This window comes from Aquarana catesbeiana, linkage group LG03 (genome assembly GCF_042186555.1).
Source record: "Aquarana catesbeiana isolate 2022-GZ linkage group LG03, ASM4218655v1, whole genome shotgun sequence".
In the NCBI taxonomy this organism is placed as follows: Eukaryota; Metazoa; Chordata; class Amphibia; order Anura; family Ranidae; genus Aquarana; species Aquarana catesbeiana.
In genome coordinates this window covers 122258223-122272796 of record NC_133326.1, presented here as the reverse complement: position 1 = coordinate 122272796, position 14574 = coordinate 122258223, and the positions used below count along the sequence as shown (strand labels likewise).

General features: G+C 43.4%; 1 protein-coding gene across 1 annotated transcript in view; it reads left to right on the top strand.

Annotated features, from left to right (window-relative positions):
• VPS13C (vacuolar protein sorting 13 homolog C) overlaps window positions 1-14574 on the top strand; it is a 548274-nt gene that overhangs the window by 93615 nt on the left and 440085 nt on the right. Inside the window, exon 14 of the mRNA XM_073619118.1 lies at window positions 2913-2958. Coding sequence (XP_073475219.1) covers window positions 2913-2958 — 46 coding nt within the window. The remainder of the gene's footprint in view (window positions 1-2912; window positions 2959-14574) is intronic.

Below are 14574 nucleotides of genomic sequence, written 5' to 3'. Positions count from 1 at the left end.
CTAAGACCCCAATAAAATGTGCGTGTAAAGGCAGGTGTCCCAATACTTTAGGTAATATAAGGATGCACTGATAATCAGCGCATTGATTATCAGTGCAGCCCCCATCAGAGGTGCCCACCACAATGCCAGTGAGTGCCCACCCAAATCGCCAATAAATGCCCATCAAAGTGCCAATCAGCGACCATCAGTATTGTCTGTCAATGCCATTTACAATTGCCAATCAGTGCCCATCAGTGATGCCTGTCAGTACCTCCTCATCAGTGCCATCTATTAGTGCCCATCAGTGCTGCATATCAGTGTAGCCTATCTGTGCACACCAATTTTACATATTGGTGCCTCCTCATCAGTGCCGCCTCATCAGTGACGGTCAGTGAAGGAGAAAACGAAATTTTAGAAATGAAGAATAACTTTGAAATAAAAAAAAAAAAAAAAAATATATATATTTTTTAGTTTAGCAAAAAATAAAAATCCCAGAGGTGATCAAATGCCACCAAAAGAACGCTCTACTTGTGGAAAGAAAATGATAAAAATCTAGTTTGGGTACAGTGTTGTACGACCGCTTATTAGTCATTCAAAGTGTGACGCTGAATGCTGAAAATTGTCCTCGGCAGGAAGGGGGTAAAGTGCCCTGTATTGAAGTGGGTAAAATGTTCCCTTTCAAAAAAATCAATGTAATTTGTATTTTAAATCATTGCAAACCTGTGAAAAAGTAAATTGTGCTAATTCATGATGTTCTCAAAGCCAAGTTACTTAATGTGAGATGAAACCTTTTATGCCTCTGATGAAAAAGGGAGCTTTTTTTAAAGTGCTGTCGGGAACTCTAAATTAGGTCAAACGAGGTGCTTAATGCTTCTTTTCTATAAATTAAATAAAAAAAATACCTTACACTGAAGCAAATGTGATGGCCCCAGAATTGGTGTAAAATGTAGTTCATGTCTGTTTTACCTTTTAATTGTCTGTCCCTGTATGTATTGTACTCTCCGATTCAGTCTGGACCATGTTAAGTGATTCAAACACGGGGAGAGGGGGGCTGCTCCTGTGTTATATTGGCTGTCAGGATTTATTCATTGTTACTTTGAGAAGGACGTATTTTGGATATGAAGTACTAATACTGAGTAGCTGCTGTTAACCACTTGCTTACTGGGCACCAAAACCCCCCTCCTGCCCAGACCAATTTTCAGCTTTTAGAGCTGTCACTCTTTGAACGACAATTGCGTGGTCGTACAACAATGTACCCAAATGAAATTTTTATCATTTTTTTCCACAAATAGAGCTTTCTTTTGGTGGTATTTGATAACCTGTGGTTTTTTTATTTTTTTGTTGAAAAAATTAAAAAAGACCAAAATTTTTTTTTAAAAAGTACAAAACCATTTTATATTTTGTTAATAAATTGTGCAAACAGGTACTTTTTCTCCTTCATTGATGTACGCTGATGAGGCTGCACTGATAGGCTGCATTGGTGGGCACTGATGGGTGGCATTGATAGGTGGCATTGAAGGGCACTAATAGGTGGCACTGATGGGTGGCAGTGATGGGCACTGGGTGACACTGGCACCACTGGTGGGCATTGATAGGTGGCACTTATGGGCATTGATAGGAGGCACTGATTGCTGACACTTATGCTCTGGTGGGCACTGATTCGTGGCACTGTGGGCACTGGCAGGTGGTACTGGTGGGCACAGATGAGGCGGCTTTGCCTCTTCCTCTTTGGGGCCGATGTCCCTTGCACAGAAGCCGGTGATCGTCTTCTTTTTTTCCTCCTCACGCTGTAAGCGTGAGGAGAAAAAAAAAAGATTACCGATCTTCTGTTTACTTGGCTGACAGCTGATCAAGGGGCCGGATCGGGCTCCGATCTGTGATCACCCAAGTCTCGGTGATGACAGCACTCGCTGCGTACGCCCTGCAGGGGGCGTGCGGGGAGCGTGCAAAGGGAAGACCGTCTATTGACGGCCTACCGGCAAAGTAGGTCCGCACTGTAGCCGTCATTCGGCTATAGCGCGGATCTGAAGGGGTTAAACAGCATAGACAGATAAATTATATTGTTGAGCTTGAAGGCTGAAAATCTTATCTGTAGTTTACATGTGAAAAGTTTGTTCATTCAAATGTCAATAATTTATGTTTTGGTCTTACTACCGGTAGCATTATCAGGAATACCCAGAATTGCTGGCTGATCTTGATAACTGTGTTAGTTTCTTAATAAATAGTAATGTGTGGTCTTCCGGTTTCCTATAAAGCTTGTCTGTTTTCCGTGTTGGTGCCAGTATTTATTTGCTCTGTAGGAACTTGCGTCAGATATTGGAAAATTTGTTTAACCAGTAAATTTCCTGTTGGCAGTGACACATTACTGGGTCTAGAGGATATTGTATGTATGCGTCTAAAATGAAAAAGCAACACACTGAAACTGATTTGCTAAAGGAGTTGAAAATTTCACACAGAAAAAGTAAAGCTTTACTTCAATCATTGAATCATGTGCATATGAAATAAAGAAGAAATTACTTTTCACAATTGGATAACTCTTCTCTTCTTTGTGTGAACATTATCAACTTCTAAAAATCAGCCTCATTGTGTTTGTAATTCCATCAATATTTTTCTTGTTTTGATAACCATCAGTAGATACATTCAGCAACTATTGCATTGTGTTTTTACCAGATACATTGGCCAAAAATCCTATAAGGCATTGTAGTCATATTTTTCCCTTTTGGGTGACATTATATATGATGCATCCCATTATGTTCTCTTTTGGCATTGGTCCAGGAATCCTGCTTATATATGGTGTATTGGTATATTTGTTACCTGTATAAATGTATGCCAAACATTGTTTTACTTTAAATTAAGGTTAATATGTGATCTTTTTTTGCGAACTGTAAATAAAACTTATGTTTAACACACTAAGTGATCTGCTTATTTTTCAGGCTGAATTGAAATCCGGTGTCAAACACACAGACTCTCATAAGTACGGTAAGTAGCATTTCCAAATTGTAATATTTGCTCATAATCTGTAATTGCCCTCTGTGATGGACCCCCATCCTCAACAGAACTATGTCCGCTGTAAATGCTTCCTTTGTTCAGAACCAGCACTATCCAAAACCCCTTAGCTCACCCAGTCATTAGCCGTAACTCAGTCTAGGATGAAAAACATCAAACAGTTTATTCAAACACAGGTACACAAGTATACACTCAGGGAACATTCCCCCACCCCCCTTTGATTCAAGGCGGGTTAAACTGTCCAATCGGCAGGGAGAGTTGTTGGAGGAATTTGCCCCTCCCCTTTCTACCCTGCCCCCAGTCCACATGCCAGGAACACAAATACAAAACATCCATCCCATAATACATTTCTCCTAAGGCAGGCAGACGCAACAGAACAATGGGACACAGCCACACCCCAAATGATCCCAGCAAACAGTCCACAACAGCAAGAGACAATATACAATGTATACAATATTCCAGTCTTGCTGTACGGAGAGTCTGACTAGCACAGATCAGACTGGGGTTCTCGGTCACCCTGTGCCCCTAATGGACACAATGTGATTTACACACAGGAGGGGCCGTGGGAGCCAGACACGGAGTTTCCAGAGCTCTCCAAGGTAAGCGGTGTTCCACAAGCCACCCACCCAAAGTTACTTCCGTCACACAATCCAAAATGTTTTATTAGTTTCCATGACTTAAACTGTGTTGTAATTTTAGATCTCCTGTCACCAGACCATTCTTTTCAACAATCATAAGGTTATATATGCATGTAACAGTTTTAGGTATGTTATTTATCTGTAAAAGCCTCCGTTGTGTAGACATCCAAAAACCCTTTGTTGCTAGGTGCCACCATCTTTGATGGGATGTCGGCAACCTCAGCAGACTTACTCAAGTGACACTTTATAGCAGGAGTTGGCAACCTTTTGAGAGATCTACCTAAACAACATAGTAGAAATCAAAGATCCCTGGGGTGCAGCACCCTATCTTAAAAAAAAAAAAAAAAAAAAAGTAACTAGCAAGGCCCTAGTAAGAACAGCATGATAAAAATGTAGAAAAATATATTAAAGCAAATGTCAACATACATGTGGCCGATCTTAAAAGATAGCTTAAGCGAGAAATTTGATAAAATAAAGAAAGTGGAGCCACGCACTATAAATCAGTCTAATAGTAGAGTGTACAAAGTAAGCTTCAGCTTGTTTCCTCCCATGTTGCATACCTCTAATATTTCATCCTCCCATGGGCTTAATTGTAGGGGTGGGTAAGATATTCTGTGGTCGGAGTGTCTTGGTTGCTTGGAGTGGCACAGCTTTTGTTTAGTGTCACAGTGAGACACTTGCCATTCACTTCCATGCACATTTTTTTCATGTCTGTAGATTAATTGGTCACCCACACAAGCCCATTATGAAGGAGTCATTGGTAATGTAGACCAGTGTACAGCAGGAGTTGGTAGCATGCAGGGCAGTGTACAGGGGTCAGGAAGTAAATATTTTTTTACAAAGAACATACACTGCAGCATAGGATGCTTTCTAACAGATTGGATTGTGTGTATTTTCTACAGTTCTTTCAGCAGTGGGGTGCGGGCACTGGTAAGAGCTGAAGGGCAGGGAAGGGGGGAAGAGGACAGAGGAGAGCGGCAGATGATGGAGGCACGTCAACTGACCACGGTGTCAGGGTTCAGCAGTCATGATAAACCGTGGTCCATTTAGAGGGGAGAGGGCATAGCCAGGCAGGATCAATCAGGTATTTCGGGTGATACAGGTGGCCAAATTACACAGCACAAGCACTGTGCTGTATAACATGCTTTAAGGCAGGGGTCTCAAACTGGCGGCCCTCCAGCTGTTGGGAAACTACAAGTCCCATCATGCCTCTGCCTGTGGGAGTCATGCTTGTAACTGTCAGTCTTGCAATGCCTCATGGGACTTGTAGTTTTGCAACAGCTGGAGGGCCACGAGTTGCTTTAAAGTAACAGGATCTCCCTTTTTTTTTTTTTTTTTTTTTTAGGGTTACAAACACTTTAACAAACTCCCCTCTTTTGATCAATATTTTAAATGTGGTCACTTACTATACCTGCTGTCCCCCTTAACCTGGAATCTTTCTACATATAGGCAGAGCTAGTCCCAGCCAAAGAGGCAAACTCCATTGTGGAGAAAATAATAGCTGAGAGCAGCTATAATATTATTACAAAAATAACTTCATTGTGAAAAACAAATGATTGATATGAAATATTTACAGAGTAATTGGCTGTACACTCCTGTGGCCAAAATGGCCTTGTAACTTAATTGTGGACATGCTGACTTATCAGCAGAGCTAAACACAAACAATTCTACATAAAACCTAAGCTGCATAAAAGACAATATGACCTTCTCTCCAGTTAATAACATGGACGAATTCATAGTCTTCAAGGACATTACCCTGTTCTTGAGGAAAGTTTTCTTGCATTCCCTCTACGATAACAGTACAGTAACAACTCTAACAACATTAGAAATAGATGACCAAAGAGCATTGGAGATCCTAAATTCCTTGTTGGAAGAGAATGAGGGACCACTAATGACAGCCGCCCCAATACGGAGACAAGCCAATTTAAGAATAAGGTCACAAAAAATGCCGCCTCTATCCAAGAATAGCTGGCTAAAGCTTTTCTTGGATATGGTACAAACCGACTTGGCTAAGGTTGACTGGACTAAACGATCACCAGACAACCTGACAGCAGGTAAAAGGGCAGCCCTAATGGACTTCAGAAAAAGACATAACATCATACTAAAGAAGAGTGACAAGGGGGTAATGTGGTACTCTTGAACCAACAGGACTATGAGAGGGAAGCAAAGCGCTTGCTAAATGACACCACCACCTACGAAAGACTGGACGGTAATCCCTTTCCAGTATTGGTCCTCGAATTAAATAGGAAACTATCGGAGGCAAAAGACGAGGAATTACTAACTAATCGAGAGTTTGAACATCTAGTGAGGGAGTATAACGTACCCACCTTCTACATTATCCCAAAGGTCCATAAAAATAAAACCACCAGGCCGACCAATTGTATCGGCCTGTCAGGGCCCTTTGGAGAGAGTGGGACGCTATCTGGACTCCCTGCTACAGGACATGGTAAAAAAACCTGAAATCGTTCGTGCAGGATACTAGACATGTATTGGCTAAAATCACCGAAATTAATGCGCCCGTGCAGTTGGAGGGGAAGCTCTTGGTTAGTGTAGACGTCGAGTCTCTCTATACCTCAATACCCACTCCAAGGGACTTCAGGCAGTTGAGTGGTTCCTAAAAGAAACTTAGCCAGAGTCAGAACCACAGAATGAGTTTTTGGTTGAGCTCTTGGAGTTCACTCTGCACAATAACTTTTTCCAATTTTTGAGCTCATACTATCACCAAATACAAGGCACCTCTATGGGTGCCGCGTGGGCACCAGCCTACGCGTGCCTCCACTTGGGACACTGGGAAGAGGAGGACGTCTACCCCTCTACGATGTACCGCAGCCACGTACATACCTGGCTGCGGTACATTGATGATGTCTTAATGATCTGGGGGGGCAGTCTTGACGACCTACATATGTTCATGAATGAACTAAATATCAATGACCGAAACATATGGTTGACGTACAACTATGATCTGAAGAGACTGTCTTTCCTAGATCTACAGATCACAATTGAGGAGGGTCAACTTGGCACCTGTACATTCCGCAAGGAAACGGCCGCCAATACGCTGCTGCAAGCAACAAGTCACCATCCCCATTGGCTAAAAAATGGGATACCAGTGGGGCAATTCCTTCGAATCAAAAGGAATTGCAGTAATGCAGCTGATTATAGACGGGAGAGCAGCGAACTCTATATGAGATTTCGAGAACGGGGATATTCCCATAGGCTACTCAGAAGAGCAAGGAAGAAGGCAGCCATTAGGAGTAGGGAAAGCCTGTTATATGGAACTAAAACTACTGACGTGCATCCGGCCCAAATAAATGAACCCGTTCGAGTCATAACTGCCTTTGGGTCCCAGTGGAACAAAGTACATTCCATCCTTCAAAAACATTGGGGGATCCTGACCAATGCCCCAGAACTCGCCAAAATAGTCAGCACCTCGCCAAAGATGGTTGCACGACGAGCCCCCAGCTTGGGCGACATGCTGATCCAGTCTGAATTCGTCAAAGAACCTGACCCCACCTGGTTATCCCAATACCCGCGTACAAAGGGAATGTATCCCTGTAATAAGTGCCATGTGTGCCCCTTTGTCCACAGAACCTCCACCTTCACTGATGCATTGAACGAGAAGACCTATGAGATACGGGACCTTATTAACTGCTCAACGTCACGAGTAATCTACCTAATAACGTGCCCATGTCCTAAGATATACATAGGCAAAACTAAAAGACCACTTAAAATACGCATTGGCGAGCACCTACGTGAAATCAACAAAAAAGGGAAGATACCAGAAAAACCTCTTGCTAAACACTTTGCCCTGTGCCACCGAGGCTCTTCAGAGGGACTAACAGTTAAAGGGATCTATGCACTGAAATTACCCACCAGACGAGGCGACTTTGACCGCATACTTCTCCAAAAGGAGAAGTGGTGGGTCTATAAGTTAAAGTCCCTCGTGCCGGTAGGGTTAAATACTGAGTTGAATCTACAAGTGTTCCTGGAACCCTAAATATAATGCTTAGATTTCAAGAAGTACTATTAGTCCCTCTGTCTATAAATATTGGTGCTACCTGTGCTATTTTCCGTTTGGTGCTTGGCCTTTGCCTGTTTTAGAAGAGATATGGGGGGTGGCATGACTAGGCCAAATAGAAATGAGGATTAGCCTATAGAATAAATTAATAGGTATGATATAACACAATCAATCCTCAATTTTTCCCCCCTAAAAACTTCTGTATGAGGATTTCCATTTGGTGCTTGTGCTTTGCCTGTTTTAGAAGAGATATGGGGGGTGGCATGATTAGGCCAAATAGAAATGAGGATTAGCCTATAGAATAAATTAATAGGTATGATATGATATAATCAATCCTCAATTTCCCCCCTGGAAACTTCTGTATTGCTACTTTGATCTAACTTACGAATAGACATACTTACTTAGAAGCAATACCAACCATTCTTAAGCTAGCTAAATTGTATGCTAATTTGTACATGTCACCATCTTGCATGTAACACTGCTGATCAAGCACGTCACCCTGTCACAGAAGACTTTTCCCACGGTGCGTTGGTCTGTCTTGCCACAGTCTATTATCTCCTCACCTATCTTTGCCATTTAGTTCCCTAGTCCTGATATTTACCATTTATTAGCGTCTATCATACGCTATGATGTACCTTTTATGAGTAATATCTCGGCAGTTGTTTCAAAATTAGGAAAACAAATAATCCTAATACCAGCTGATAGGCCGCAAGGAACAATCAACTATTCTTGATTGGACAATATCCTTTCGAGAGCCTTTTAGGACTTTTCATTGGCGGCAACCACCGAAAAATACACAATAAGAAGGGAGTGTGGCTAACCGTCCAATGAACGTCCAAGATGAAGCTACATCAGTGAACCACGGCGAAACGCGTTGACGTCACAACGCTCCCCGGTCCATGCGTTACGGGCTGAGAGGAGAGTGTACGGCGGCTTATTCTAGCTGGAATTCTTAGCTAGCGGTGGGCTCCATGAGCGGCGGATACCAGACGGACATTACACTGACTAAGGGATTTTTTCAGTACCGGGATTACCGCAGCCGAACCTCTCGAGGAGCCACCATACTAGCACCGACGGCCGTTCCCAGCAGCCACCTAAGGGATTCCCAATGTGGGACAAGGGAAGCACTGACATCCAAGCCTAGAGGATCGCACTGCCAAGGAGTCTTGCAGTAATGGTGAAGATGGTAACGTACAGCCACTTTAACAGGATTGATTGTCTTAGCAACTCTACTTGCAAGTCACATTAACATACTGCATAACGTAACCGTCTCCAATAACACCCATTAAGATGTGCTGATTGCATATCCATGATCCTACCTTCTGCTTGGCAATTGTTTGAATCAGGAACCTGTATAACTTGGACAAGGATTGACAAATGACTCACTAATTGCCATTCAGCCATTATTCACATACAAGGGGAATTTTTGTTTTTTACCCTCCTAACTTGATTCTGAATATTGTTCTAACCTAAACCCAGATCCAATAGATGTGAATAGGCTCAGTACATCATCACCCAGGTTTATCACAGGTGCTTCCACCCTATTGCACTCTCCATCCTCACTTGCATTATACCACGTATGACCGTAAAAGCCAAAATCTAAATGATATAGAACCATTGACCTAGGGGTACTTGTACACCACTATTTGGCTATTTGACGACTCTTGATGGTCATCAGGGTATAATGCAACACACCCTGACCGGGTAGCTTTATATGTTGTCCTTTGTAATGTTTGTCTTGTTACTAGCGGCCGCATTTATATCATAGTTGTGTTCATTTGCAGTACTTATCTTTAAATGCGTTTTTATATGTCAAGATATTTGAATAAAACAGAATTATTTTAATAACTAAGATCTTTGATTATATTGTTGCACAGAGTAACCCCTTTAAAACCCACCTCTATTGGGTTTACCCCTCCCCCCATCTCCCCTTCTTTTGTTACAATAAAAGACAATATGACTTCAACGTGGCTATACTTTGGCTACACTTTAAGCATGTTACTTCACTGTGCTGCTCTGCAAGTTGAGAAGGAGCATCGACATCCCCATCTTGCCAAGACAGGGTCAACCAAGCAGCGATGCAATTTACTGTCACTTTCCTGCGATCGATAGGTTGTCGACCTCCGCACTATAATAATCTTCTGCGCCCCTCCCCAGGCTGCTACATAAAGGTTTATGTAGGGAGGTGAAAGGAGGAGCAGAAGAACTACTAGCACAGTTATTAGACATTCCAAGAAAAGGAGAGATCTATAAATTAAGCAGTAGACTGTGCTAGATAATTAACTCTGAAGTAGTTAACTTTACCAGCAAGTTGAAGAGCACTTAAAGTGTTACTAAACCCACAACAGTAAAATCAGTCTGTATATGTGGCATAGCATGCTTGTTATACTCACTGTGGAACTTAAGGTGTTAGTCCTCTGCACTGTGTAAAAAGGCTGTTTTATCCTGTATGCATAGATCCTCCCCCTCCTATACTGTCTATCTGGGGAAGGCCAGCTAACAAGCAGGGTAGCCGACCTGCACATGCTCAGTTGGGTCTTTTATGCTGGAGAGAACATTTACTTGTTCTCAGTTAGCCAGGTCACATGATATTGACATCACACATGTGGGTGTTTATACAGGCTGTAGTGGAAATCACCTCCTACCTGAACTCTCAGCACTGGAGAAACTGTGCAGTTTATCATGTAACCGTGGTATACAGATCATCCAAAAAGGTATATATTGCCAGTATTTGAATGTAAAAAGTGGGCACTGTGGGAGGGCGGATGAAGTATTTTCATATTACACTTTAAGGTGCTTGATATTTCTGTGCTTTTACTTGCAAGTTGATTACAGGGTGTCTCTGAGCCTTCAGTAGAACTTAGGTAACCGTATTGTAATGTGTGTCTCCACAGTTAGGCATTTGTCTTAATTAGGAAAGTTGTATTCTTAAAGTGAATGTAAAGTCTCATTTTTTTTTTTTTTCTTAAAATAACAAACATGTTCTACTTACCTGCTCTGTTGCAGTGGTTTTGCACAGGGAAGCCCAGATCCTCCTCTTCTTGGTTCCCTCTTCCACTCTCCTGGCCCCTCCCTCCTGTTCAGTGCCCCCACAGCAACCAGCTTGCTATGGGGGGCACCTGAGCAAAGTCACAGCTCTCTGTGTCCATTCAGACACAGAGCCCTGGTTCGGCCCCGGATTCACTAACTGACTGACAGCAGCGGGAGCTAATGACGCAGCTGCTGTGTCAGCCAATCAGGAGGAAAGTCCTGGATGGCCGAGGCACTTGTGGACATCACTGGAGAGAGATGGGGCTCGGGTATTAGGGGGTGCTGGGGCGGCTGCTGCACACGGAAGGTTTTTTTTATCTGAAGGCATAGAATGCCTTCAGATAAAAAAAACTTCTGACTTTACAACCACTTTAACTGGATACAATCAGCAGTAACCCAAATTTTCTTATCGTACATCACAGGACACAGAGCCTATGTGGGTTATAATCCACCTTCAGGTGATGGACACTGGCACGCCCTAAGATAAAAAGTGCACTCCCTTATATAACCCCTGCCACTACTGGGAGTACCTCAGTTTTTTCGCCAGTGTCTAAGGTGTTGGTCACGAGTAAAGATGTGCTGTGCTGAGTTCCACTGGAGCAATCCTTGCTGGGGCTAGCCATGCAGCCGGATCCATTCAAAGTGTCTCTTTGGCTGAATTGAATGGTACCCGGGCATCGTATCCGAAGAAACGGGGTTTTTGCCTGTAACGCTTCTCTTTTTAGAGAGCTGGACCCTGGGATGCAGTACTTTTGTTAGTAAGGCCTTACATTTTTACTGGCGGTGATGCTATTACAGGTGCAGGATTGTGGGTTTCCTCGAGGATCCCCAGCTCCTGAAGGTTTAACGGAACCCACTGTGAAGGTTGAAGATTGGGTCTGTTGGTTTTACCACAGAAAACCCTGCGGCGGAAAAGGTAAGTGAAGTTTTCTAAGAAATGTTTTAATTTTCTTATGAATGTCTCCTTTAAGTTGGTAAATGTTGTCATGCTTATGTGTCACCACTGGGGCTGTATAGAGCACATACCTTCTCACGCTTCCTCAGAGAGCTCACGATGTGTCCGGAGCAGCAGCTTCCATTTTCTCCAGCCAGCAGAAGTCCTCCGGTAAGTCTGGGGGGGGGTTTCCTCCCCACCAGATGCCCCCCACCTATGCTATTTGCTACCCCTCTTCACGAAGAAGAAGCACTAAAAAAAAATGTAAAAACGGCACGCCGCACTACTCGGCGGCTTCCAGGCTCTCCTCACCATTTCTCCCCTCTGTGTAAGATCCCATAGGATCAGAGGCCCGCGCTCGCGCAGGAAAACTGTTTTTTTTTTTTTTTTTTAAAGAGAGGAGGGGGGCGGGCTTAGTGCGGCGTTGGCGTCCTCCAACGCCCAGTGCAGGAAAGAGTGTTTTTAAAAGCACTAGTGTTACTGCTACAAGCTGTGGAGGGACACAAGAGCATGACTCCTCTTCCGAAGAGCCTGATACGGAAGGATCAGGTTCACAAGAAAGATTGTTGGTCTTTCACTGAATTGGTCCGCTCCACATTTTTGCTGCCAGTAGCGCAATCAGTCGATGAGCCCACTTCTGGTTTGGGTTCACTAAAGCCCTCCCCAGACTGTTCATGCTTTTCCTATCCATTCATGGCTAAAAAAGCTTATGTATTCTGAGTGGGAGCACCCAGATAAACGTTTTTTTTCTCCAAAAAAGTTTTCAACACTTTATCCTATGGAGGAAGAGTTTAATAAGAAATGGGGATTTCCAGCAATTGACTGCTATATCCTCTGTGAACAAAAACCTGACTTGTCCAGTAGACAATGCTCAAATGCTGAAGGTCCAACAGGTAAGAAGATCCAATAGGTAAGAAGTTGGAATCAGCGATTCAATATCTCAGTCCTTAAAGGACCAGTTTATAGAGGTACTCAAAATTATTCCTGATCAGCAGGCCCAAGATTTTAGCCGGGATATCAGAGGCGTTGTGTTTTTTACAGTAGACGCTATGAAAGATTCTATTCTCCAGGCCTCAGGGCTTATGCTAGGGCTGGTACATGTACGTAGACTCTTATGGTTGAAAAATTGGTCAGCCGAAGCGCCATGCAAAAAGCTCTTGGCCAGTTTCCCATTTCATGGTGAACTGTTATTTGGAGACGATCTGGATAAGTACATCCAAAGAATTTCTAAAGGAAAACGTTCCCTTTTACCAGTTAAGAAGTTGTTTAAGCGTTTTTCTTTTAGACAAGCTTCTTCTCCAGTGCCAGGAGCATCAGCCTCCAGGCAGCCACGACGGCCTCCACTGTCAGGTTCAAGAGGTAAACCTCAGGGTCAGTCCCAGGGTCAAAAGAGGCCCTGGGGGAGGAAACCCACAAAACAAAATACTAAAACCTCCTTATGAAGGGACGCCCCCGCTCGCTCGAGTGGGGGGAAGACTTCTGCAGTTTTCAAGGGTCTGGCAGGAACAATGTCAAGACAGATGGGTGGCTTCCTCAATATCTCTAGGTTACAAACTAGAGTTCCGAGAATTCCAGTCTCCTCGTTTTCTCAGATCAAACGTTCCCAGAGATCCAGTAAAAAAGTCTTTCTTTCTAGCTTTGTATCATCTTTTGTCTCAAAGAGTGATATCGGTTGTCCCCTTAGAAGAGCGAGGATTAGGGTTTTATTCAAACCTTTTCACGGTACCAAAACCAAATGGGGATGTCAGACCCATTTTAGATCTCAAGGATCTAAACCGGTTTTTGAATATCTGCTCTTTTTGCGTCGAGTCAATCTGATCAGTGGTATCCATTCTACAAGGTGGAGAGCTGCTAGCGTCAATCGACATCAAGGATGCTCATCCCTGTGTGCCTATTTTTCCCGCTCACCAGAAATTTCTATGCTTCGAGATAGAAAATCTTCATTTTCAGTTCGTAGCTCTACCTTTCAGGCTAGCTACTGCACCTTGAGTGTTTACAAAGGTCCTGGCTCCTCCTTTAGCCAGGTTAAGGGCTCAAGGTATAACGATACTAGCCTACTTAGACAATCTACTCTTGATAGATCAGTCAGTAGCCCGCTTAAACCAACGTTTGGTCACTGCAGTCAGCTATCTGGAATACCTAGGTTGGATTCTCAACCTAGAGAAATCCTCCTTAAAACCTTCAAGGAGATTGCAGTACTTGGGTCTGATCATAGATACAGCTCAGAAGAGGGTGTTTTTGCCCCAGGAAAGGATCAGTTCCATAAGGGAACTGATTCAGTTGGTCAAAGCAAAGAAGAATCCTTCTATTCGACTTTGCATGAAATTGTTGGGAAAGATGGTGGCTTCATTCAAGGCCATTCCTTATGCGCAGTTTCATTCAAGACTGCTGCAAAACAGTATCCTGTCAACTTGGAACAAGAAGGTCCAAGCTCTGGACTTCCCAATGTGTTTATCCCCGAAAGTTCGTCAGAGCCTCAATTGGTGGTTAATATCCAAGAATCTTCAAAAAGGAAAATCCTTTCTACCAGTTACCTGGAAGGTGCTAACAACAGAGGCCAGCCTTCTAGGCTGGGGAGCAGTCCTGGAAGAAGCATCTGTCCAAGGAAAATGGTCCAAATCAGAAATGACCTTGCCCATCAATATTCTAGAGATTTGGGCAGCATGCCTGCCCTTGAAGACTTGGACGCTCAGATTACGGAATTTTCCTGTCAGACTCCAATCTGACAATGCCACAACAGTGGCCTACATCAATCACCAAGGTGGCAGAGAAGTCGTGCGGCCCAGAGAGAGGTGAATCCTATCCTATCTTGGGCAGACGATAACATTCCTTGTCTATCAGCAATCTTCATTCCAGGGATAGAGAATTGGCAGGCGGACTACTTGAGTCACCAACAGTTGTTTCTGGGAGAGTGGTCTCTTCACCCCAACATCTTTCTGTCAATATGTCAAAGATGGGGAATTCCGGACGTG